Source organism: Microcaecilia unicolor, chromosome 1, assembly GCF_901765095.1.
Source record: "Microcaecilia unicolor chromosome 1, aMicUni1.1, whole genome shotgun sequence".
NCBI classification, from domain to species: domain Eukaryota; kingdom Metazoa; phylum Chordata; class Amphibia; order Gymnophiona; family Siphonopidae; genus Microcaecilia; species Microcaecilia unicolor.
Genome location: NC_044031.1, coordinates 420,571,539 through 420,594,288, shown reverse-complemented (window position 1 = coordinate 420,594,288; position 22,750 = coordinate 420,571,539). Strand labels below are relative to the sequence as shown.

The window sequence follows — 22,750 nt, the reverse complement described above, 5'->3', positions numbered from 1 at the left end:
AGCAGCTAATTTGAAAACGGTGGCCATTTTGATAGAAGGACCACCGGTCTTACTGATTTATCTGCCGGATTTACAGGGGCCCGGCCATTTTAATTTTAGCGGCCCATTTTGCATACGGCAGCCGTTTTGACTACCAGGCCAAATTTGAATGTAACAGCCATTGCCCGTGGGGCTTTAGGCCGGCCATTTAAGGAAGGGCGCACTGCGCAGACAGCACGCAGTCGGATATGTAGCTGTGAGCAAGGAGGGTACAGTTTACACAGGCACCATAGGATGCAAGCAGCGATTGGGGAAGCCGGCGTCACCACAATCAGTTATTATGAGGTCATTTTGCTTTAAATTGTCTATTCTTTTAGTCTCTCCATTGCAGTAATGTCATTGTAGTGTGCAAAGGAGACATATGCACCAGCAAGGCCAGCCAAGCAGCCCACCAAAACTCCGCCAGCTAAGACGCGGAGTGCTGCGGCCTCAGACCTTAGAAGTCACAGTGGACCTACACCACAAGCACAGACGGTGCGGGGGCCTGCAAGGGAGGTAGCAGCACCGCAGACTTCACCTCCATAGTTGCGGGGCTACCGCCAGTACCGGCAAGGGGTAAGTCTAATGACAGCACCACACTCCTTCCAGCGCAGACGCATGACATAACTAGATATGCAGTACGGGACGATAAGAACGGGTAACGGAGCCCAATATGGCAGGACAGAATGCGGTTGTGGCACCGGTCAGTGCACAGGGGACCAGTCAGGATGTGGGAGTACTTAATCACAGGAGCGATGCATTAGTTAACGTTCTCACAATACAGGTGGATCGATATCTTCTCCCTCCTTGTGTGGGAGTTGCATGAGGAGGGTACCGTAGGCAGGGATAGCGTAACAGATAAGAAGCCCAAGATATTTGGGTCCTTCATGGACTGGTCGTAGGCTGTTCACATACTTAGGACACTCAGCTGTTCACATACTCAGGACACTCACTATAGTGAAGGAAACGGAAAGGGGCCCGGACTTGGTGTGGGATATGGAATATAATTTTAAAAGCGCATGAGATATTTAGGGGACGGGCATGGCTTAACTAAGATATTAAATTTACAAGAAAGCAGTGCAGACAATCCATTCATATCGGGTCAGCACCAGTGGTAGTCCTGTCAGGCAATGCCGTCAGGACAAAGGCAGGACGGAGGCAGCGGACATTGCACCTAGCACCCGACACGCCCGCGCGGGCAGGCATGCTGCAGGGCAAGGCAGGCTCCCCAGAGACAGGGAACAGCAATCTAGTAACACGGGACAGAGTACTGAGGGAGCTAGCGCTCCCCCCATCAAGCTTATGAGACAGGAGAAAGCAACCTATTAACTCAGGACAGGGTCCGGAAGCCATCAAGCTTCAAGGTTAGCCCGTTACCCTGACAGAACGGGTGCATCACCACAGGTTTCCAATCAGGTTGCATGATTCCATATTAGAGGACAACACCACAGTGACAACACTACCCCAACAATGCATCCTCGATTCACATGCATCGACAGATAGCTGCAGGCAAGATTACCAAAAAACTATTGCTAGGCTGCACAGCGGGGCTGTTTGAGGACCCGCCCTTCAAGGCAACAACAGTGTCTCCGCTAGGCATAATACCAAGGAAGGAGCTGGGGAAAGGTAGGCCCAGTCGTAATTTGTCCCGCCACATAGGAACATCAGTAAATGACTACATTGACCATAGCAGCTGTACAATACAATATGCATCTGTAGACAATGTCATTCAAATAATTTGGCGGCAAGGCAACTAGGCACATTGAGCTAAGGTGGACGGAGATTCGGCTTTTCGCACCTTGCCTTTACACCCACAGCCCTTTCCCTTGTTAGGTGTCAGGTTCCAGGAGAGGTTTTATTGCGATAAATGTGTCCCCATGTGTGGCCACATCTAGTGCGCATACTTCAAAGAGCTTAGCATGTTTGTGCACGGGGTAGTGGAGCAACTAGCCCCCACTAGGTCTCTGGTCCTTATCTGGAGGACTTCCTGTTCAAAGACCGGGAATCACAAGAGTGGACGGATGTGTTACAGGTCTTTATCCACTTGGCACAGAAATTGGACATCCCATTAGCCGTTGAAAAAACAGTAGGCCCACGGCGAATCCTTACGTTATAGGTATTGAATTGGAACTAGATGTTCCAGACTGCCGGCTGACAAAATTGATAAGCTTGCCAGAGCGGTGAATACGAGGTGGCACTGTAAAAAAGCAAGGCTGAAGCAGGTACAGGAACTCCTGGGTCCAGTAGGCTTCGCAATAAGGGTGATTCCCAATAGCTTTAGCAACATCGGGAACAAACAAAGCGCATTTTCATCTCAGACGTACACAGGACATCAAGCGAGATTTAGCAGGTTCTTGGCCCATGGGATTTCATTTTGGCACGATTCACCCACTCTCACGGAAGCCCTGCATTTTCTTTACAGATGCGGCAGATTTACTTCCAGGGAGCGTGGTGCGCAGCAAGCTCGGGTTTCAGCAGGGACCACGTAGGATATCATGTTTCCTGGGGGGACCTGGCATATCTCACAAGTCAATTGTAATTCCCTCAGACAATATGGCAGTAGTTGTCCGCCATGCACTTCCCACAAGTTATGTGCGCAGACAGATAGTTCCGCAGTGATTACAGCTAAACATATACCAGGCAGGGAGAATGGTTATAGTGGATGCTCTTTCTCGTTTTTAGAGCGCAGACCCGGAAATGGGACCCGATGCTGCGATAGTTAACAGATACCTCGCGGACAAGATACACAACCGCACATATAGTCAACACTTAGAAGAGAAGGGTGGTACTGATATATTCCCGGCCCCCGGCATGTATGAAGGGAATTAGCAGAAACCAGGTCTCAATCATGTTCGCAGCCATCAGTTTTCTCGCCAAAGCGGTGGCTGTCCAAAATCCATCTAGGTCATTTGTTGTCACGAGACTGATGAAAGGATGGGGCAGGCCGGGAGTACCCTACCCAGGTAAAAGAAAACCCAGTACCGGCAGGGAAATGAGCCGTCTCTTTGCATCATTAGAGGAGATAAGTGACACTGAGTTTGAGGGCCGTCGAGTCAAATGCGCATTCTCATTAGCTTTGCATGGTGCTCTGCGAGTCAGTGAGTTGGTGGCTATGTACAAGCATGCCCACCATGGCATGTCCCTCTTAATACGTGACGCGGCCATTACAGCCGCGGCAACTGACCTACTTATTCGCAAATCAAAATGGATCGGAACGGACATGCCCTGTCCTGAACCTTCAAGCCGACTTAAAACAAAGACCAAAGACCAGCCTGCTGATTCATACACTATGTACAGTACCCACTCATTTAGGATTAGGGCAGCTACGGCAATGGCAGCACTAGGAGTGTACACAGAGGCCATCAAAAGACTGTGCCGATGGCAACCTAATGTATACAAGCGCTACATCAGACCCATCTAGTGTATACAAGCGGTACATTGGACCCATTAAGGCATCCACAGCAAAGTGATAATGGTTGCTTGCACTGTGCTAACATGTCGCTTCCCATTATATTCTATTACAGGTATCCATATCCAGAATGAGCTGCAGCGGATTTGGATATGCGGTCACTCATCACTTGTATGTACATTGGGCACAGGGAAAGGCGGTGGGCGCATAGAAGGGCAGCAGTGAGACCGAACAGAGAGAGCCTGGGTTCCAAGGGCGATAGAGGAGCCAGGGCGATAGAGTAGCCATAACAGGGTATAGGTAAGGGAGGGATGCTTCAGGCATTCATGTGTGCATTAAAAGTCATACGATACCACATGACTTGCGAATAGATACAAGCCATAGCGTTAGGGCATGACCGCAGCCAGGAGGGGTGTCGTTGCCGTGGCCTGTGGCGTTAGACTACAATGTTTACGCACAGCCAGCAATGGGTACACAGCAGCTTGACACATAACAGTTACAAGTTTGGGGTAACTACTGCTGCAGAAAGAGTTGTGTGGAAAATTATCAAGTTGATGCAAATGGTAGGCTTGCATGTGAGCAGCCTTGTTATAAGGAAACAACGTGTATACAGCTTGTCTCCTGGCTTGGGCGGCCGGGAGGCCTAGAACGTCATTTTGTAAATGTGGTAGGTGCCTCCTTCAACGGGAGACACCAAGTGACATCGGGTGCTTGGAAAACAGCACAGGGGGCCACAGGGGCTTGGTACGGCTTGGCCTGTGGCCCAGAATATGCAACTACGTGTAGAAGCTGTGTACCCGGGTAGAAATGCATGCTGGCATAATGATTAGTAGAAGATGTAATGTAATTTGTTTAAGTTGTAACAATTTTGATGTTCCTGGCTGCGGCCAAAATAAATCCAATTCTATCGAAGATACGGCTTGTAGTGTGGTATTGAAGGGGGCGGGGGTTGATACGTCTGAGTGTGTGCTGAATGCCCGAGTTGTGTGGATTTGATGCGGATACCTCAAGTGGAGTCTCGTTGCTAACAAACGTGAAGTGAAGATTGGTTGTGTCAGCCATAATTGAAAATGATGTTGCATTATCTCCATTGAACTATAAAATTATCTGTAGTGGATATGAGATAAGAGCAGCTGGACACAGAATATGGTTGGATTATATCGATGATACCATCTGGAGAATTGATGCTCGCTGGAATAGAACAATAGCCATTGAGTTTATTTCAGTATTACTGGAGCGAAGAATATCACGATCTGTTAAAGACTTAAATGGAACTTTGCAAACTAATTAGATAACTAGTATCCAGTTGTTATACTGATTGATGTTGTGTGATGAACCCCATTTGAGATATCTGCTTTTGATTTGATGTAAAAAGAAACAGAGTGAAGCATATTAAGTTTATATTGTGTTATGTATACAATATAATGATTATAGTAATAATTTAGACAATTAAACGGTACATATGTTTTTGATTGAAGGAGAAAATAAGGCAAAAAACAGATAACAAAAAGGCATGGAAAGGCAAAAAAAATACACTCCGAGAAAATCTCACAAACCAAGCTGTGAGGAGTATCAAGAATGGCGTCCGCTCCTCACCGAGGAAGAAAGAGAACTGGTGGTCCAGCACATTTGCAACAGGTAGGAAGGCACTCACGCATGAATGGTGGGAGTGCTGTGCGTGCTCTTAACACTGTACAAAGCTTTTTTCAATCTCTGAACTGGGTGATGCGGGACACATCACCCACATGTGAGAATTATTGGCCTGCTTGTCCTCGGAGAAATACTAATACACCTCCCAATGGGAAAACACAATATGGTGGGGTTGGGGGTCTACTACTGATTCCTAAACAGGACCTACACACTAGAAGAATATTCCACCTTGGTCAAACAGAAAACAAACCCTGATCAAATACAGAATAAGTAACCACAATTCAGAAACAGAAATATGGAAACCAGAGACTAGGATATCCAACATCCTAGGTGAACCATCAAGCCATGTTCACATTCCCCCACCCCCCACCCCGAGGGGCTCAAGGCCCTACCTCTACCTTTCACCCTGGTGCAGCATTTGCCTTTCCATACATCTCCACCAACTTCCCTTCCCCCTGCCAAACCCATCTCTGTTTACTGGAGCCACAGCCTGTATCAAAAACAAACTCAGCACAGAAATGGGCCTTCCAGCACCATGCACTCATGGCCTGCCAGGTAATGCCTCTCTGATGCTATCTTCCTGTTGGAGTGGGTGGGAGTGGTAGGCCTTCAGCTCAGAGGCATGGATTCTCAAAGAACGTAAGAATAGCTAAATTGGGTCAGACCAATGGTCCATCTAGCCCAGTATCCTGCTTCTGACAGTGGCCAATTCAGGTCACAAGTACCTGACAGAATCCCAAATAGTAGCAAGATTCATGCTACTGATGCCAAAGACAAGCAGTGGCTTTCCCCATGTCTATCTCAATAGCAAACTATGGACTTTTCCTCCAGGAACTTGTCCAAACCTTTTTTAAACCCAGATACACTAACTGCTGATACCACATCCTCTGCCAATGAGCTCCAGAGATTAACTATTCATTGGGTGAAAAAATATTTCCTTCTGCTCATTTTAAAAGGATTACCATTTAACTTCCTTGAGTGTCCCCTAGTCTTTGTACTTTTTGAAAAAGTTTTTAAAAAAATTGTAATCGATTTACGTTTACCTGTTCCTCACCACTAAGTATTTTGTAGACCTCTATCCAGTAGCGTAGCTAGATGGGGCTCAGGGGGAGCGACTGCTCCCCCAAACAATCTTTAGAAAAAATGGCGCCTATGCACCAAAGGCACCTGCCGCTTCATACTGTATTAACTTTTCTTTCCGGCTGCTGCTTTTTGAGTCGGCAGCAGCCTGGAGGAACTGCGAGCATACCTTCCCTCCCTGCCCCTCACTGACTGGGTCACTGAAGCCGCTGCCTCCCTGACTGACTTGGCTGCAACAAAAAGAAGCCATGCGCTGATCCACAGCCCTATGCGCGTCACTGCTGCCTCTCTGCCAGTGTCAAATTTCCCTCCTCCTCCACCCCCCACCCCAAAGACGTAACTTCCAGTTTGGGAGGAGGGAGCGGACAGCGGAGGAAGGAACCGGCAGAGGCAGCAGTGGCGTGCAAAGGGCTATGGCTCCGCATGCGGCTTAATTTTTGTTGCAGTCAGGTTGGGGAGGCAACAGCGAGAACAAGGAGGTGGAACTCAAAACGTTGAAAGGCAAGCTACTGCTTTATCCATCTTTTGCCTGTCTCTCCCTTTCCTCCGCTCTGCTCACACAGCCATTAACTTCAAAGCAAGCAAATCTAGGAGGATCTGCTCCATTACGTTGTTGATTTTAATTGTTGGGAGCATTTTTATTTGATCTTCTTTTTTTACTTATATTTTTAAGCATGCCGGTTTGTGTAGCATAAGGATGTGTATACAAGGAAGTACTGGTTAGGAAGTATTTTTTCACTGAGAGAATGGTGGATACTTGGAATGCCCTCCCGCGGGAGGTGGTGGAGATGAAAACGGTAACAAAATTCAAACATGCGTGGGATAAACATAAAGGAATCCTGTTCAGAAGGAAGGGATCCTCAGAAGCTTAACCAAGATTGGGTGGCAGAGCCTGTGGGGGGAGGCGGGGCTGGTGGTTGGGAGGCGGGGCTAGTGCTGGCAAGACTTCTACGGTCTGTGCCCTAAAAATGGCAGATACAAATCAAGGTAAGGTATACACAAAAAGTAGCACATACGAGTTTGTCTTGTTGGGCAGACTGGATGGACCGTGCAGGTCTTTTTCTGCCGTCATCTACTATGTTACTATGTTTAATGGGTTAGAGTACTGCTTTGTTCTAAATCATGTCATTTGGAGGGGCTGGTTGTAGGGACTCCTTGTATTCATGTAGAGATGTTTTCAGGTACTTAACAGACTTCTATTTAAAAGTATGTTTTAAAAAAAACATTAATTAGGTTGAAACCTGGGAGCATTTAATATCTTTTTTCCCTGTGCCTACATCAAAAGATTATGCATGTCTGGGAACTTGCTCCTTTTGTTTTGTGGATTGCAGTGGTATATTATAAAAATACACTTGCCTTTTCTATTACTACTATTTCACAGAGAGGTATTGAATAATGAGGGAAGGGCATCCTTCATGCAGAAGTTCTGTCCACTCAGTCTAAATATGCTAACATTGTCCAGTTCAGTACACTATTAGCCGCCAAGTTCATACGAGTTAATGAAAAATAAAATCTGTGAAAAATAAATCTGTTGGCTCAGGCTGCTTACTACTGAATATTCCATCGTTGTTTCATTATTGCTACTAAGTACTACATATTAAGGGCACTTGCTTTAAACTTTGTTTTAATTCGTTTATTTAGTCCTTACATGCATATGGTTTTGCTCTTTAAACCCAATGGTGAATGAATCCTAAGGGCGGTTGAACAATTAAGTATAAACTGTTGTTTCTAACTTTACTTGTTTTGGACTGCTTTGGGTCCTGCTGATCTGTACATCTGCTGTCTAGAATTTTGGAAGACAGAAATGAAAAAATTTGATGTACTCAGTAGAAGTTGTTGTTTTGCAATGTGTGTATGGATGCCTGTTCTGGTGTGTGCATGTGAGAATATTTGAATAGTTGTCTATACTTATGGCTATGATTTCTGAACAAGTGGTATCACTAAAGGACAGACTTAAATCCCATTTGGTATATATGCTAATCTCAACTTTGTCAAATGTTTCAGACATGTCTATGTACTTGCTCCAATTGTATACCTGAATTCTATGGTGATAGCACAAGGAAAGCAAGTTTGATCCAGTGAAGACTAACTCAAAATTGCCTGTTCCTTAGTTGGGCTCTAGTATTACCATAGTGAAAATGTGACCATACCATGCCTCTGTGGTTATGTTCCACTAATAACCATTAACTGACTTTCTTGAAACGATTATATAAACTTTGGATGCATGACTAGGAATACAAACAGACACTTATTTATTCAACATCACAATTCTTCATATACAGCCACAAAACAACCTTTTAGGGTTGATAATGTTCACAATGAGCTCCTTTTATTATTGACCAGATAGAGAGAAGAGTTTTCATTTTTAGCATAGTGTATGTTATCACAGGAACAAAATATAAGAAAACCAATGGACTGCATTAGGGGCTTATAGCCCGTTTAGTTATGTTTAAACAGAATAAATCTGCATGAAACAAACTATTTATTTTTATTTTGACTTATAAAACCACTTGTCCCTGAAACATGCATCAAAACAGAATAGTCCATTTGTGTATATACAATGTAAACTTCCACAAAACAGAAGTGAAGATGTGATTCTATATGCCCCAATGAAAGGAGAGTTTAATTTAATTTTACTTCCATTTAAATTCAATATATTCCATCAGCTCTGGAACTCTTTGCTGGAGGATGTGGTAACAGCATTTAGCGTATATAGGTTTAAAAAAGGTCTGGACAAGTTCCTGCGGAAAATGTCTATAGTCTGCTATTGAGACAGACATGGGAAGCAACTGCTTGCCCTGGCCACTGTTGTTACCCCCAGATGAGTACCCCCTTGCCAGTCAGGTTTTCAGGATATCTACAATAAATATGCATGAAATTGATTTGCAGATTCATTGTGGATAGCCTAAAAACCTGAATGGCAAGGGGGTAATCCAGGACCACCGAGGGAAACACTGCTCTAGGGCCCAGTGTGATATTTGTAGCACCGTCTTTTCATAGGTGGGTTATGGCTATTATGGTGTAAGTTTTCAATATAGGTTTTGGGTGTCATTTTGCAAAGTTTTGTGATATTTCACAAAGTGTCTGGCCCTATTTGAAAGTAGACATGCCCCCTTGAACTTTCGCCAGCAAGGCGACGGGAAAGCGGCAATGCTGTCAAAAAAGCCGCTTTCGATTATACCGATTTCGCTGCTTTTGAGAGATCGCCAGCCATCTCCCGGTTTATGTTGGGGAAATGGCCGGCGATCACTTTCGAAAATAAGCCTGAATATCAACCGGCTCCTCTTTGTCCACATGTTTGTTTACTCCTTCAAAGAATTGAAGTAAATTGGTTAGGCAAGATTTCCCCACACAAAAGCCGTGCTGACTTGGTCTCAGTAATCCATGTCCTTGGATGTGCTCTGTAATTTGTTTTTGATAATAGCCTCTACCATTTTCCCCGGCACTGACGTCAGACTCACTGGTCTATAATTTCCTGGATCTCCTCTGGAACCTTTTTAAAAACTCGGCGTTACATTGGCCACCCTCCAATCTTCCGGTACCATGCTGGATTTTAAGGATAAATTGCATATCACTAACAGTAGCTCCGCAAGCTCATTTTTCAGTTCTATCAGTACTCTACGATTAATACCATCCGGTCCAGGAGATTTGCTACTCTTCAGTTTGCTGAACTGCCCCATTACATCCTCCAGCTTTACCGTGAAGTCAGTAAATTTCTCCGACTCGTCCGCTTGAAATACCATTTCCGACACTGGTATCCCACCCAAATCTTCCTCGGTGAAGACCGAAGCAAAGAATTCATTAAATCTCTCCGCTACGTCTTTATCTTCCTTGATCATCGCCCCTTTTACCCCTCGGTCATCCAGCAGCCCAACTGATTCTTTTGCTGGTTTCCTGCTTTTAATATACTGAAAAAAATTTTTGCTATGGTTTTTTTGCCTCTAATGCTATCTTTTTTTCGTAATCCCTCATGGCCTTCTTTATCTGTGCCTTGCATTTGCTTTGACACTCCTTATGCTGCTGCTTGTTATTTTCAGATGGTTCCTTCTTCCATTTTCTGAAGGCGTTTCTTTTCACCCTAATAGCTTCCTTCACCTCACTTTTCAACCACACCGGCTGTCTTTTGGACTTCCGTCTTTCTTTTTTAATTTGCGGAATATGTTTGGCCTGGGCCTCCAGGATGGTATTTTTGAACAGCGTCCATGCCTGTTGTACAGTTTTTACCCTCTCAGTTGCCCCCTAAGGTTTTTTTTAACCGTTCTTCTCATTTTATCATAGCCTCCTTTTTTAAAGTTAAACGCTAACGTATTTGACTTCCTGTATATAGTTACTTCAAGGTTGATATCAAAACTGATCATATTATGATCACTGTTATCAAGCGGCCCCAGTACCATAACGTCCCTCACCAGATCATGTGCTCCACTAAGGACCAAGTCTAGAATTTTTTCCTTCTCTCGTCGGCTCCTGCACCAGCTGCTCCATAATGCTGTCCTTGATTTCATCAAGGAATTTTACCTCTCTAGTGTGTCCCGATGTTACATTTACCCAGTCTATATTTGAATAATTGAAGTCACCCATTATTATCACATTGCCCATTTTGTTTGCGTCTCTGATTTATTTTATCATTTCTGCGTCTACCTGCTCATCCTGGCAAGGCGGACGGTAGTACACTCCTATCACCGTCCTTTTCCCTTTTATACATGGAATTTCAATCCACAATGATTCAAAGGCGTGATTTGTGTCCTGCTGAATTTGTAATCTATCTGAGTCAAGGCTCTCGTTACTATACAATGTTACCTCTCCACCAGTCCGGTCCACCCTATCATTACGATATACTTTGTACCCCGGTATGACAGTGTCCCACTGGTTATCCTCCTTCCACCAGGTCTCAGTAATGCCTATTATATCCAATTTTTCATTTAGTGCAATATATTCCAACTCTCCCATCTTATTTCTTAGACTCCTAGCATTTGCATATAGACATTTCAGCGGTGTTAAACAGTATTTCGCCGGGTTTACTTGGTCCTTTTATTTTCACGACCAAGCCTCAAAAAGGTGCCCGAACTGACCAGATGACCACCGGAGGAAATAGGGGATGACCTCCCCTTGCTCCCCCAGTGGTCACCAACCCCTTCCCACACTAAAAAAATACAAATCAAAACCTTTTTTTTACCAGCCTGTATGCCAGCCTCAAATGTCATACCCAGCTCCCTGACAGCAGTATGCAAGTCCCTAGAGCAGTTTTTAATGGGTGCAGTGCACTTCAGGCAGGCAGACCCACGTCCATCCCCCCCCCCCTACCTGTTACACTTGTGGTGGTAAATGTTAAGCCCTCCAAACCCCCCCAAAACCCACTGTACCCAAATGTAGGTGGCCCCCTTCACCCATAAGGGCTATGGTAATGGTGTAAAGTTGTGGGGAGTGGGTTTGGGGGGGATTTGGGGGGCTCAGCACACAAAGCGAATACTACATACCTGTAGTCTGATTGTTCTCACTGATGGGTGACGTCCATTGCAGCCCCTCCAATCGGAAACTTCACTAGCAAAGGCCTTTGCTAGTCCTCGCGCGCCCATGCCCACCGCGCATGCGCGGCCGTCTTCCCGCCCGAACCGGCTCGTGTTCGTCAGTCCCGTAAGTAGCAAGACAAAGACAAGGGAAGACACAACTCCAAAGGGGAGGCGGGCGGGTTTGTGAGAACAATCAGCCTGCTGTCCTCGGAGAATACCTTCTACAGGTATGTAGCATTTGCTTTCTCCGAGGACAAGCAGGCTGCTTGTTCTCACTGATGGGGTATCCCTAGCCCCCAGGCTCACTCAAAACAACAAACATGGTCAATTGGGCCTCGCAACGGCAAGGACATAACTGAGATTGACCTAACAATTTATCCAACTAACTGAGAGTGTAGCCTGGAACAGAATAAACATGGGCCTAGGGGGGTGGAGTTGGATTCTAAACCCCAAACAGATTCTGAAGCACTGACTGCCCGAACCGACTGTCGCGTCGGGTATCCTGCTGCAGGCAGTAATGAGATGTGAATGTGTGGACAGATGACCACGTCGCAGCTTTGCAAATCTCTTCAATAGTGGCTGACTTCAAGTGGGCTACCGACGCTGCCATGGCTCTAACATTATGAGCCGTGACATGACCCTCAAGAGCCAGCCCAGCCTGGGCGTAAGTGAAGGAAATGCAATCTGCTAGCCAATTGGATATGGTGCGTTTCCCCACAGCCACTCCCCTCCTGTTGGGATCCAAAGAAACAAACAATTGGGCGGACTGTCTGTTGGGCTGTGTCCGCTCCAGATAGAAGGCCAATGCTCTCTTGCAGTCCAATGTGTGCAGCTGACGTTCAGCAGGGCAGGAATGAGGACGGGGAAAGAATGTTGGCAAGACAATTGACTGGTTCAGATGGAACTCCGACACAACCTTTGGCAAGAACTTAGGGTGAGTGCGGAGGACTACTCTGTTATGATGAAATTTGGTGTAAGGGGCCTGGGCTACCAGGGCCTGAAGCTCACTGACTCTACGAGCTGAAGTAACTGCCACCAAGAAAATGACCTTCCAGGTCAAGTACTTCAGATGGCAGGAGTTCAGTGGCTCAAAAGGAGGTTTCATCAGCTGGGTGAGAACGACATTGAGATCCCATGACACTGTAGGAGGTTTGACAGGGGGCTTTGACAAAAGCAAACCTCTCATGAAGCGAACAACTAAAGGCTGTCCTGAGATCGGCTTACCTTCCACACGGTAATGGTATGCACTGATTGCACTAAGGTGAACCCTTACAGAGTTGGTCTTGAGACCAGACTCAGACAAGTGCAGAAGGTATTCAAGCAGGGTCTGTGTAGGACAAGAGCGAGGATCTAGGGCCTTGCTGTCACACCAGACGGCAAACCTCCTCCATAGAAAGAAGTAACTCCTCTTAGTGGAATCTTTCCTGGAAGCAAGCAAGATGCGGGAGACACCCTCTGACAGACCCAAAGAGGCAAAGTCTACGCTCTCAACATCCAGGCCGTGAGAGCCAGAGACAGGAGGTCGGGATGCAGAAGCGCCCCTTCGTCCTGTGTGATGAGGGTCGGAAAACACTCCAATCTCCGCGGTTCTTCGGAGGATAACTCCAGAAGAAGAGGGAACCAGATCTGACGCGGCCAAAAAGGAGCAATCAGAATCATGGTGCCTCGGTCTTGCTTGAGTTTCAACAAAGTCTTCCCCACCAGAGGTATGGGAGGATAAGCATACAGCAGACCCTCCCCCCAATCCAGGAGGAAGGCATCCGATGCCAGTCTGCCGTGGGCCTGAAGCCTGGAACAGAACTGAGGGACTTTGTGGTTGGCTCGAGATGCGAAGAGATCTACCAAGGGGGTGCCCCACACCTGGAAGATCTGGCACACTACTCGGGATTTGAGCGACCACTCGTGAGGTTGCATAATCCTGCTCAGCCTGTCGGCCAGACTGTTGTTTACACCTGCCAGATAAGTGGCTTGGAGCACCATGCCGTGACGGCGAGCCCAGAGCCACATGCTGACGGCTTCCTGACACAGGGGGCGAGATCCGGTGCCCCCCTGCTTGTTGATGTAATACATGGCAACCTGGTTGTCTGTCTGAATTTGGATAATTTGGTGGGACAGCCGATCTCTGAAAGCCTTCAGAGCGTTCCAGACCGCTCGCAACTCCAGAAGATTGATCTGCAGATCGTGTTCCTGGAGGGACCAGCTTCCCTGGGTATGAAGCCCATCGACATGAGCTCCCCACCCCAGGAGAGACGCATCCGTAGTCAGCACTTTTTGTGGCTGAGGAATTTGGAAAGGACGTCCCAGAGTCAAATTGGCCCAAATCGTCCACCAATACAGGGATTTGAGAAAACTCGTGGACAGGTGGATCACATCTTCTAGATCCCCAGCAGCCTGAAACCACTGGGAAACTAGGGTCCATTGAGCAGACCTCATGTGAAGGCGGGCCATGGGAGTCACATGAACTGTGGAGGCCATGTGGCCCAGCAATCTCAACATCTGCCGAGCTGTGATCTGCTGGGATGCTCGCACCCGCGAGACAAGGGACAACAAGTCGTTGGCTCTCGCCTCTGGGAGATAGGCACGAGCCGTCTGAGAATCCAGCAGAGCTCCTATGAATTCGAGTCTCTGTACTGGGAGAAGATGGGACATTGGATAATTTATCACAAACCCCAGTAGCTCCAGGAGGCGAATAGTCTTCTGCATGGACTGTAGAGCTCCTGCCTCGGATGTGTTCTTCACCAGCCAATCGTCAAGATATGGGAACACGTGTACCCCCAGCCTGCGAAGCGCCACTGTTACTACAGCCAAGCACTTCGTGAACACTCTGGGCGCAGAGGCGACCCCAAAGGGTAGCACACAGTACTGGAAGTGACGTGTGCCCAGCTGAAATTGCAGATACTGTCTGTGAGCTGGCAGTATCGGGATGTGCGTGTAGGCGTCCTTCAAGTCCAGAGAGCATAGCCAATCGTTTTCCTGAATCATGGGGAGAAGGGTGCCCAGGAAAAGTATCCTGAACTTTTCCTTGACCAGATACTTGTTCAGGGCCCTTAGGTCTAGGATGGGACGCATCCCCCGTTTTCTTTTCCACAAGGAAGTACCTGGTATAGAATCCCAGCCCTTCTTGCCCGGATGGCACGGGCTCGACCGCATTGGCGCTGAGAAGGGCGGAGAGTTCCTCTGCAAGTACCTGCTTGTGCTGGAAGCTGTAAGACTGAGCTCCCGGTGGACAATTTGGAGGTTTGGAGGCCAAATTGAGGGTGTATCCTTGCCGGACTATTTGAAGAACCCACTGATCGGAGGTTATGAGAGGCCACCTTTGGTGAAAAACTTTCAACCTCCCTCCGACCGGCAGATCGCCCAGCACTGACACTTGGATGTCGGCTATGCTCTGCTGGAGCCAGTCAAAAGCTCGTCCCTTGCTTTTGCTGGGGAGCCGAGGGGCCTTGCTGAGGCGCACGCTGCTGACGAGAGCGAGCGAGCTGGGGCTTAGCCTGGGCCGCAGGCTGTCAAGAAGGAGGATTGTACCTACGCTTACCAGAAGAGTAGTGAACAGTCTTCCTTCCCCCATAAAAACATCTACCTGTGGAGGTAGAAGCTGAAGGCTGCCGGCGGGAGAACTTGTCGAAAGCGGTATCCCGCTGGTGGAGCTGCTCTACCACCTGTTCGACCTTCTCTCCAAAAATATTATCCGCACGGCAAGGCGAGTCCGCAATCCGCTGCTGGATCCTATTCTCCAGGTCGAAGGCACGCAGCCATGAGAGTCTGCGCATCACCACACCTTGAGCAGCGGCCCTGGATGCAACATCAAAGGTGTCATACACCCCTCTGGCCAGGAATTTTCTGCACGCCTTCAGCTGCCTGACCACCTCCTGAAATGGCTTGGCTTGCTCAGGAGGGAGCTTGTCCACCAAGCCCGCCAACTGCCGCACATTGTTCCGCATGTGTATGCTCGTGTAGAGCTGGTAAGACTGAATTTTGGCAACGAGCATAGAGGAATGGTAGGCCTTCCTCCCACATGAAAGGCTACAGAGGAAATTGGAGGGTGATGGGATAGGAGGAAATGTCCTATTGAGAATTAAAAACTGGTTGAAGGATAGGAAACAGAGAGTGGTATTAAATGGGCAGTATTCGCAATGGAGAAGGGTAGTTAGTGGGGTTCCTCAGGGGTCTGTGCTAGGACCGCTGCTTTTTAATATATTTATAAATGATTTAGAGATGGGAGTAACTGGCGAGGTAATTAAATTTGCTGATGACACAAAATTATTCAAACTCGCAACAGGATTGAGAAAAATTACAGAAGGACCTTACTAGACTGGGAGACTGGGCGGCTAAATGGCAGATGACGTTTAATGTGAGCAAGTGCAAGGTGATGCATGTGGGAAAAAAGAACCTGAATTATAGCTACGTCATGCAAGGTTCCACGTTAGGAGTTACGGACCAAGAAAGGGATCTGGGTGTCGTCGTCGATAATACACTGAAACCTTCTGCTCAGTGTGCTGCTGCGGCTAGGAAAGCGAATAGAATGTTGGGTATTATTAGGAAAGGTATGGAAAACAGGTGTGAGGATGTTATAATGCCGTTATATCGCTCCAGGTTGTGACCGCACCTTGAGTATTGTGTTCAATTCTGGTCGCCGCATCTCAAGAAAGATATAGTAGAATTGAAAAAGGTGCAGCGAAGGGCAACTAAAATGATAGCGGGGATGGGACGACTTCCCTATGAAGAAAGGCTAAGGAGGCTAGGGCTTTTCAGCTTGGAGAAGAGACAGCTGAGGGGAGACGTGATAGAGGTATATAAAATAATGAGTGGAGTGGAACAGGTGAATGTGAAGCGTCTGTTCACGCTTTCCAAAAATATTAGAACTAGGGGGCATGCAATGAAACTACAGTGTAGTAAATTTAAAACAAATAGGAGAAACATTTTCTTCACCCAACACATAATTAAACTCTGGAATTCGTTGCCGGAGAACGTGGTGAAGGCGGTTGGCTTGGCAGAGTTTAAAAAGGGGTTAGACTGTTTCCTCAAGGACAAGTCCATAAACCACTACTAAATGGACTTGAGAAAAATCCACAATTCCAGGAATAACATGTATAGAATGTTTGTATGTTTGGGAAGCTTGCCAGGTGCCCTTGGCCTGGATTGGCCGCTGTCGTGGACAGGATGCTGGGCTAGATAGACCCTTGGGTCTTTTCCCAGTGTGGCATTACTTCTGTAATGTACTTCACTCCCCTCCAGTTCCAGCACTACAATGCAACAAGATATTTCTTTTACAGCCTTCTGCAATCTATCATGTAATTATGTGTACCTACAGCTTCCTGAAAAGCCCAAGGGGAGGTTAAAGGCAAGCAGCGGCGCATGACAATTGAAAGAAAATCTATCAGTACTTCTTGTCATGCTAACAGAAGCAGTGTGCATATAAAGAATAATATTATTCCTATGAACATGTTTCAAACTAGAAAATAGACAACTTAGATTTCCAAACAGTATCTTACCTGTGTGTATTCTAATATGCCGTGTTAACTGGCTAGGCTTCTGGAAGGTCTTTCCACAATGTGGACAGGAGTAAGAAAATCCACTTCTGTCAATATTCCTATTGTAAGATCTTGTACTTGTTACCCTGGTAATATGCAAAGAGAATTATTATTTTTAAGACCTTATCTTATGTTGAAACAAAGTTATTTACCAATTTCTTTACATCTATAGTAACAGAATGCCTCAGAAGGTATTTTCAAAAATTTTGATCCCATCATAATTCTATAGCAGTAACAACTGGAGACATGTTACTCTAATCATTTTTTGGTCTGTTTTATATTGTACTTTTTACAGCTCCGATATTTTGCAGACCATCTCATTTAGATTATCTAAGAAAAAGTCTATATAAATTCATATAAATAAATAAATCTGATGGAAGGAGGAAGTAGCAGAAAGCCAGGAAGCAGAAGTACCAGCTGCCCTCAATGATTTGATACAAAGGTATGGACACCACACCATAAAAGCTTCTAAGAACTTTGAATTGTTAACTCTATTGTAAGCAGCATGGGGTCGTCGATAACTAATGTAAAACTACTGGTAAAGGTAGTGCTGCTTAACCCCAGTCTCATATGCTTTTCTCCTGGGAGATATAATAGGTATCTCAGAGACCTGGTGGAAGAAAGACAACCAATGATAGGGTGGATCAAATTGGAGGGGGGGTTGCCCAGTATCGGTGATATAAAGACAGGCCCTCAGCCTCCTCCTCCCCATGCTGGTGGCCAAAAAGGTGACTGCTTTGTAGACCACTTACCTGTTCACTGTGCCTGCCCTGGAAGTCCTTGATAAAGGATGTGTCCACCATCCAATTTGCCTCTGACGCTCCCAACAACGTTGGCATCAACCCCTGCGGCCCGGATATGCTGGCTCCCTCCTACTGGCATCATGTTGAGTCACCGAGTCATGTAGTGTGGTAGGCAGAAGCAAGCACATCTGGGCTGCAGGCACCAATGTCACTGGAAGCATCAGAGAGCTCTAGAACTTAACTGAGGAGAAAGGATCCCAGTGTCCTCTGAAAAGCCTGAACGAGAGCCCAAACTTGACCCAAAGAGAGCCTGTTAAGCTGAAGAGTCACCAGAACCCAGAAACCAGCATTCAACTTGGGCCACCTCTTCACCACTGCCAGTGCCCACTGCCCAGGTAAAAAAAAATGTTTAAGGTCTTAAGCTGGGCTGTGGTGGTAGGGTATAGCGAAGCAGAATTTATGCTGGGCTATGGTGGTGGTGGGGGGGGGGAGAGAGAAGCAGAATTTATGCTGGGCTGTGGTGGGTGGGGGAGAAGCAGAATTTATGCTGGCCTATAGGGGTGGGGTATAGAGAAGGGCAGAGGAGATAGAGGGCTATGAGGGAGGGTCAGTGTGGGGGGTATAGAAGGGCAGGGGAAATGTCAGGTTTTACATGAGGGGATTAGGTGGGTATGGAAGGGTAGGGGAGATACCAGGCTTTATACGAGGGGCTTGGGGGGAATGGAAGGGCAGAGGATATGCTGGGCTTTATATGAAAAGAAAAGGGGATAGGATTTGATATACCGTCTTTGTATACAGGTATTTATTTTGTACCTGGGGCCTTTGTATACAGGTACTTATTTTGTACCTGGGGCAATGGAGGATTAAGTTACTTGCTCAGAGACACAAGGAGCTGCAGTGGGGCTTGAACCCAGTTCCCCATGTTCTCAGCCCACTGCACTAACCATTAGGCTATTCTTCTGTATCTTGAGGGTTAAGGAGGGGGCAGGGCTGCTGTTAAGACATTCAGGGGCCCAGGGCAGAAATTGGGGAGGAGGCCCCAAAGCTAGCCTTAAGTCTAAGCCTCCTTCGGTAAGAAGCAGGCTTGGGAGTCCTTTGTAGTATAGGGGGACCCAGGGCAATTGCCCTGTTTGCCACCCCCTAACACCAGCCCTGGAAAAAGGTATGGAAGGACAGGGCACTTGCTGGACTTCATATGCAGGAGTTGGGGAGGGTATGAAAGGGCAGGGGAGATGCTGGGATATGGGATAATTTCTGTATATTTCTGCTACCTTTTTTTGGTTTCTTACTGAATGTGTGTGCCTGCTTAGGGCTCTGAAGAACACTCCCTCTGCTGTTGGTGCTGTATTTAGGGACTGGGTAAAAGCCAGATCTCCTGTATCCGCTTGATCCAGGCTATAACACCTTAAATCCGTAGGATCTGGCTTTTTCCCAGTCCTCTGCTCAGCCATGTCCCCGCACCCTCTGCTGCTATTGCCTGCTTTGCACTGGCTTTCCCTACTCAGGAACATAAACATTTTGTTTTCTTCACATTAAAATTGTATCTGGAGGTCTATGGATCCTGCTTCGGACTGCCTCTGAACATCCCCAGGCAGGCTGAGTCTTAGCAATAAAGTCAGATCTGGAGGAGACTTTCAGATCAACCTTTAAGGTGAAGAAAAGAATATATCAAGATTCTTGGGTAGGATAAGCCAGGGCATAGCAGGGCCTTGACAAGAAAGCAGAGGATCAGAGGATATGGCTGACTGGGTAAAAGCCTGATCATTGATTGAAGCCTGATGTTTCATTGGTGTTGGTGCTAAGGGAAAGGAGGGGATAATATTGATCGGCACTATACTGTTCCTCCACCCTTCTCTTGATTTACTCGGATTCATATTGATCGACCTGGTTGGGCAAGAGATGCTTGAATTTTATTACAGGTGTAAATGTTTGCAATTAGTGAATGCATGCATACGTGTCCATTTATATGCATATATACTAGTATGCTGTGTCTGACATTCAGCAAATACCAGCTTTACTTACACGACACGTCTTAACAAAATATATTTAAATACTGTGGCTGGAGACACTGTGTCCCACAAGTTTTAACATTTCATGGGTAACTAGATAATTTATTTGTGGGTTTTACTTTGGAGTAGAAAGTAATCTTGCATTTTGCTCCCTAGAGTAGATAATGCCTTTTTATTTTATTTTTATTTACATCCTCTGTTGTTCTGCTTATAGAGGATGTGATTTCTCAGTGTTTCCTGTTCTAATTTTTGGTCCTTTATTCTGCAATTGGAGAGGGTTGATCTGTGTTCTGATTGTGACCATAGTGAGAGATTCTGCTGGTATATAGTTTGTGTGGGAATCCATAGGAGTCTAGCTCATCTGCTTATCCAGTAGGAAGCATATTGTTTGTTCTGTATTTTTACTGCTGCTTTTTAAAGGTACAGTTATTTTTTGTATGTGTGTTCAGAATTGGTGCAATTAAGTTTGCTACATGGGCTCTGAGATGCATCTTTGCAGGATTTACTGTTACTTCATTAAATGTGTGGCACTGAAGAGTTTTTGTGTTGCTATTACAGAGGTGTTGCCAGAATCTCTGGCGAGTGCTGCGTAGAGGAAGTGCTGACAGGGTCAAAACTGCTGCTTTGTGCACGTGACTCCTACTGCCCATCACAAAGCTTATGGAAGTTCATTATGATTTTAGCTTCCAAGAGAGAAAGTTCCTGACAGTGTTCCCAAGAAAAAAATAATTTCCTGACTGTATTCCTTACTCTACCCGCATGGAAAAACAAAGTTCTTTGCTATCCTATGTCAAAAAAAAAAAAAAAACACATCTAGAACACGGCGAGAATGCAGATAGAAATTCATCATTGGCTGGTCCCTCTACAAGTTCCACTTTAAGCCCACAGATTAGTATATCTGGAATAAAACCAAAAGAATTACCTTCTGATTTATCAGACAATGATGAACCACCTAAAAACCAAGGTTACAGGCTTTCCCAGTTTATACAATTGGTGACAAGTCCAGATATTTTTCTTCTCACTGCTATAAATTTCACTGGTTGGAATATAGTCTAAATCAAGATGCAGTGTTCTGCAAAGTGCACAGACATTTTTCTGATGCCAACACTGAAGATGCTTTCATCAGAACTGGCTTTAAAGATTGAAAGAATATGGGTCGGAGTTACTCAAGACATTAATCAAGCATGGCACACTGTCTTGCAGTAGGAAAATCTACAGAGTCACCTTCCAAGAAGTCATGGAACCATTTTAAATCAGCTACACCAGGATGCCATGAACTCTCATGTTGTAGAAAGGAATTGTGAGCATAGTGCTTGATATTGTGATGGTGGGGTGGCGGCGGCAACTCCGGGTGGGGGGAGCGGAAGCGGCGACCTCGGGGGGGGGGGGGGGGGGGAGCGGTAGCGACCTCGGCGGCTTCGCGCAGTTTCCCTCTCTGTCCCGTCCCCGTCATCACGTATGGACGCGGGGGCGGGACAGAGAGGGAAGTCTCTACTGCGCATTTGCGAGTGAGTTCGGTCACTCGCCGTTTATATGTTTGATTTTCTTTACCACTTGGTTTATGCAGAACATAGCGGTTTGCAATAAAATAGTATAGATTGTATAGATTTCACGTGTGATGAGGCCTTCAAGCTTACCCAACAACATCAAGAGATCAGAATACTCAAAAAGAATTCAAGAACAAGAGCGAATGGCCAATCAGTTTTGATTCTTAAATTTGAATAAGAGTTCTGACAAATGGAAGGAATGATGAACAGTTGACCAGCAAGATGCACCTGAGTTTGCAAAACACAAGAAAAAGCTCTAAAAAGGATTTGATCAGGAAGAAAAACTGGCTTAGCAACTATAGTAGGATATGTGGAGGTGAATTTTCAAAGCGTTTAGACTTACAAAGTTGCATTGGGGCTTATTTTCAAAGCAGACTTAGAAAATTTAATAGGTTACTATGGAACTTTGTAAGTCTTTGAAAATATATCTCTTGAAGGCATATTTTCAAAGCACTTAGCCTTCCAAAGTTCCATAGAAACCTATGGACTTTTGTAAGTCTAAGTGCTTTGAAAATAAGCCCCATAAAGAGTTACTTCAGAAACAAGTAGATTAAGACCTGACACTGGAATGGTTAAGAAGAGAATTTTGACACAAAGATTAGACATTGATAATTCCAGCAAAGAATATCGACTACAGACAAAAATGGCTCACAGTGAGCATCATTAAAATTTTAAAAAACATGCAAACAAATGCGGATTTTGAGGCACTGAACTAGGTGTGAAGTGCTGATGACAAAGAAATATCAAGGAAGAAGGTCTCCTTTACTGGAAGCTATGTATGCATTATAACATAGCTGTGTCCAAAAAACAAGAAATGAACAGAAATATGGAGAATGAAGAAATTGTGATCATCTGGGACATTCCTATCCTCATAGATAAAAAGCTTGATGCAAGGAAATGGATATCATAAAGGAGAAAAGTACAAGAGCATAGATGTACCAGTGATTATTCTGTACTATATGTGGAGAAAAAGAAAATACTCAGGTACTAACAGAGACAAAGAAAATGTGCTAGAAAGAAACAGAAATTCCCTAATTATATTGGGACCCATCAGCCTGATTAAAAGGATTTCCAAATGCATTTTGATATGTTGCATTTATATGTTGTTCTGTGTTAGAAATTACAGAAGAAATCTCTCTTCAGGTACAATTCAACTGCTGAGATCAACATTCTTTGTGCATCTGAGAGTCATATCACCTCAAACATACCTTGACATAGGGGATGAGGTTAATTCCTCTCTTGCTGTGTGGAAAATT

At 45.7% G+C, this 22,750-nt stretch overlaps 1 protein-coding gene across 1 annotated transcript in view; it reads right to left on the bottom strand.

The window, feature by feature from the left end:
• Window positions 1-22,750, bottom strand: part of ZNF236 (zinc finger protein 236) — a 502,799-nt gene that overhangs the window by 347,746 nt on the left and 132,303 nt on the right. The window contains exon 5 of the mRNA XM_030211824.1: window positions 17,157-17,281. Within this exon, the coding sequence (XP_030067684.1) occupies window positions 17,157-17,281 (125 nt within the window). The remainder of the gene's footprint in view (window positions 1-17,156; window positions 17,282-22,750) is intronic.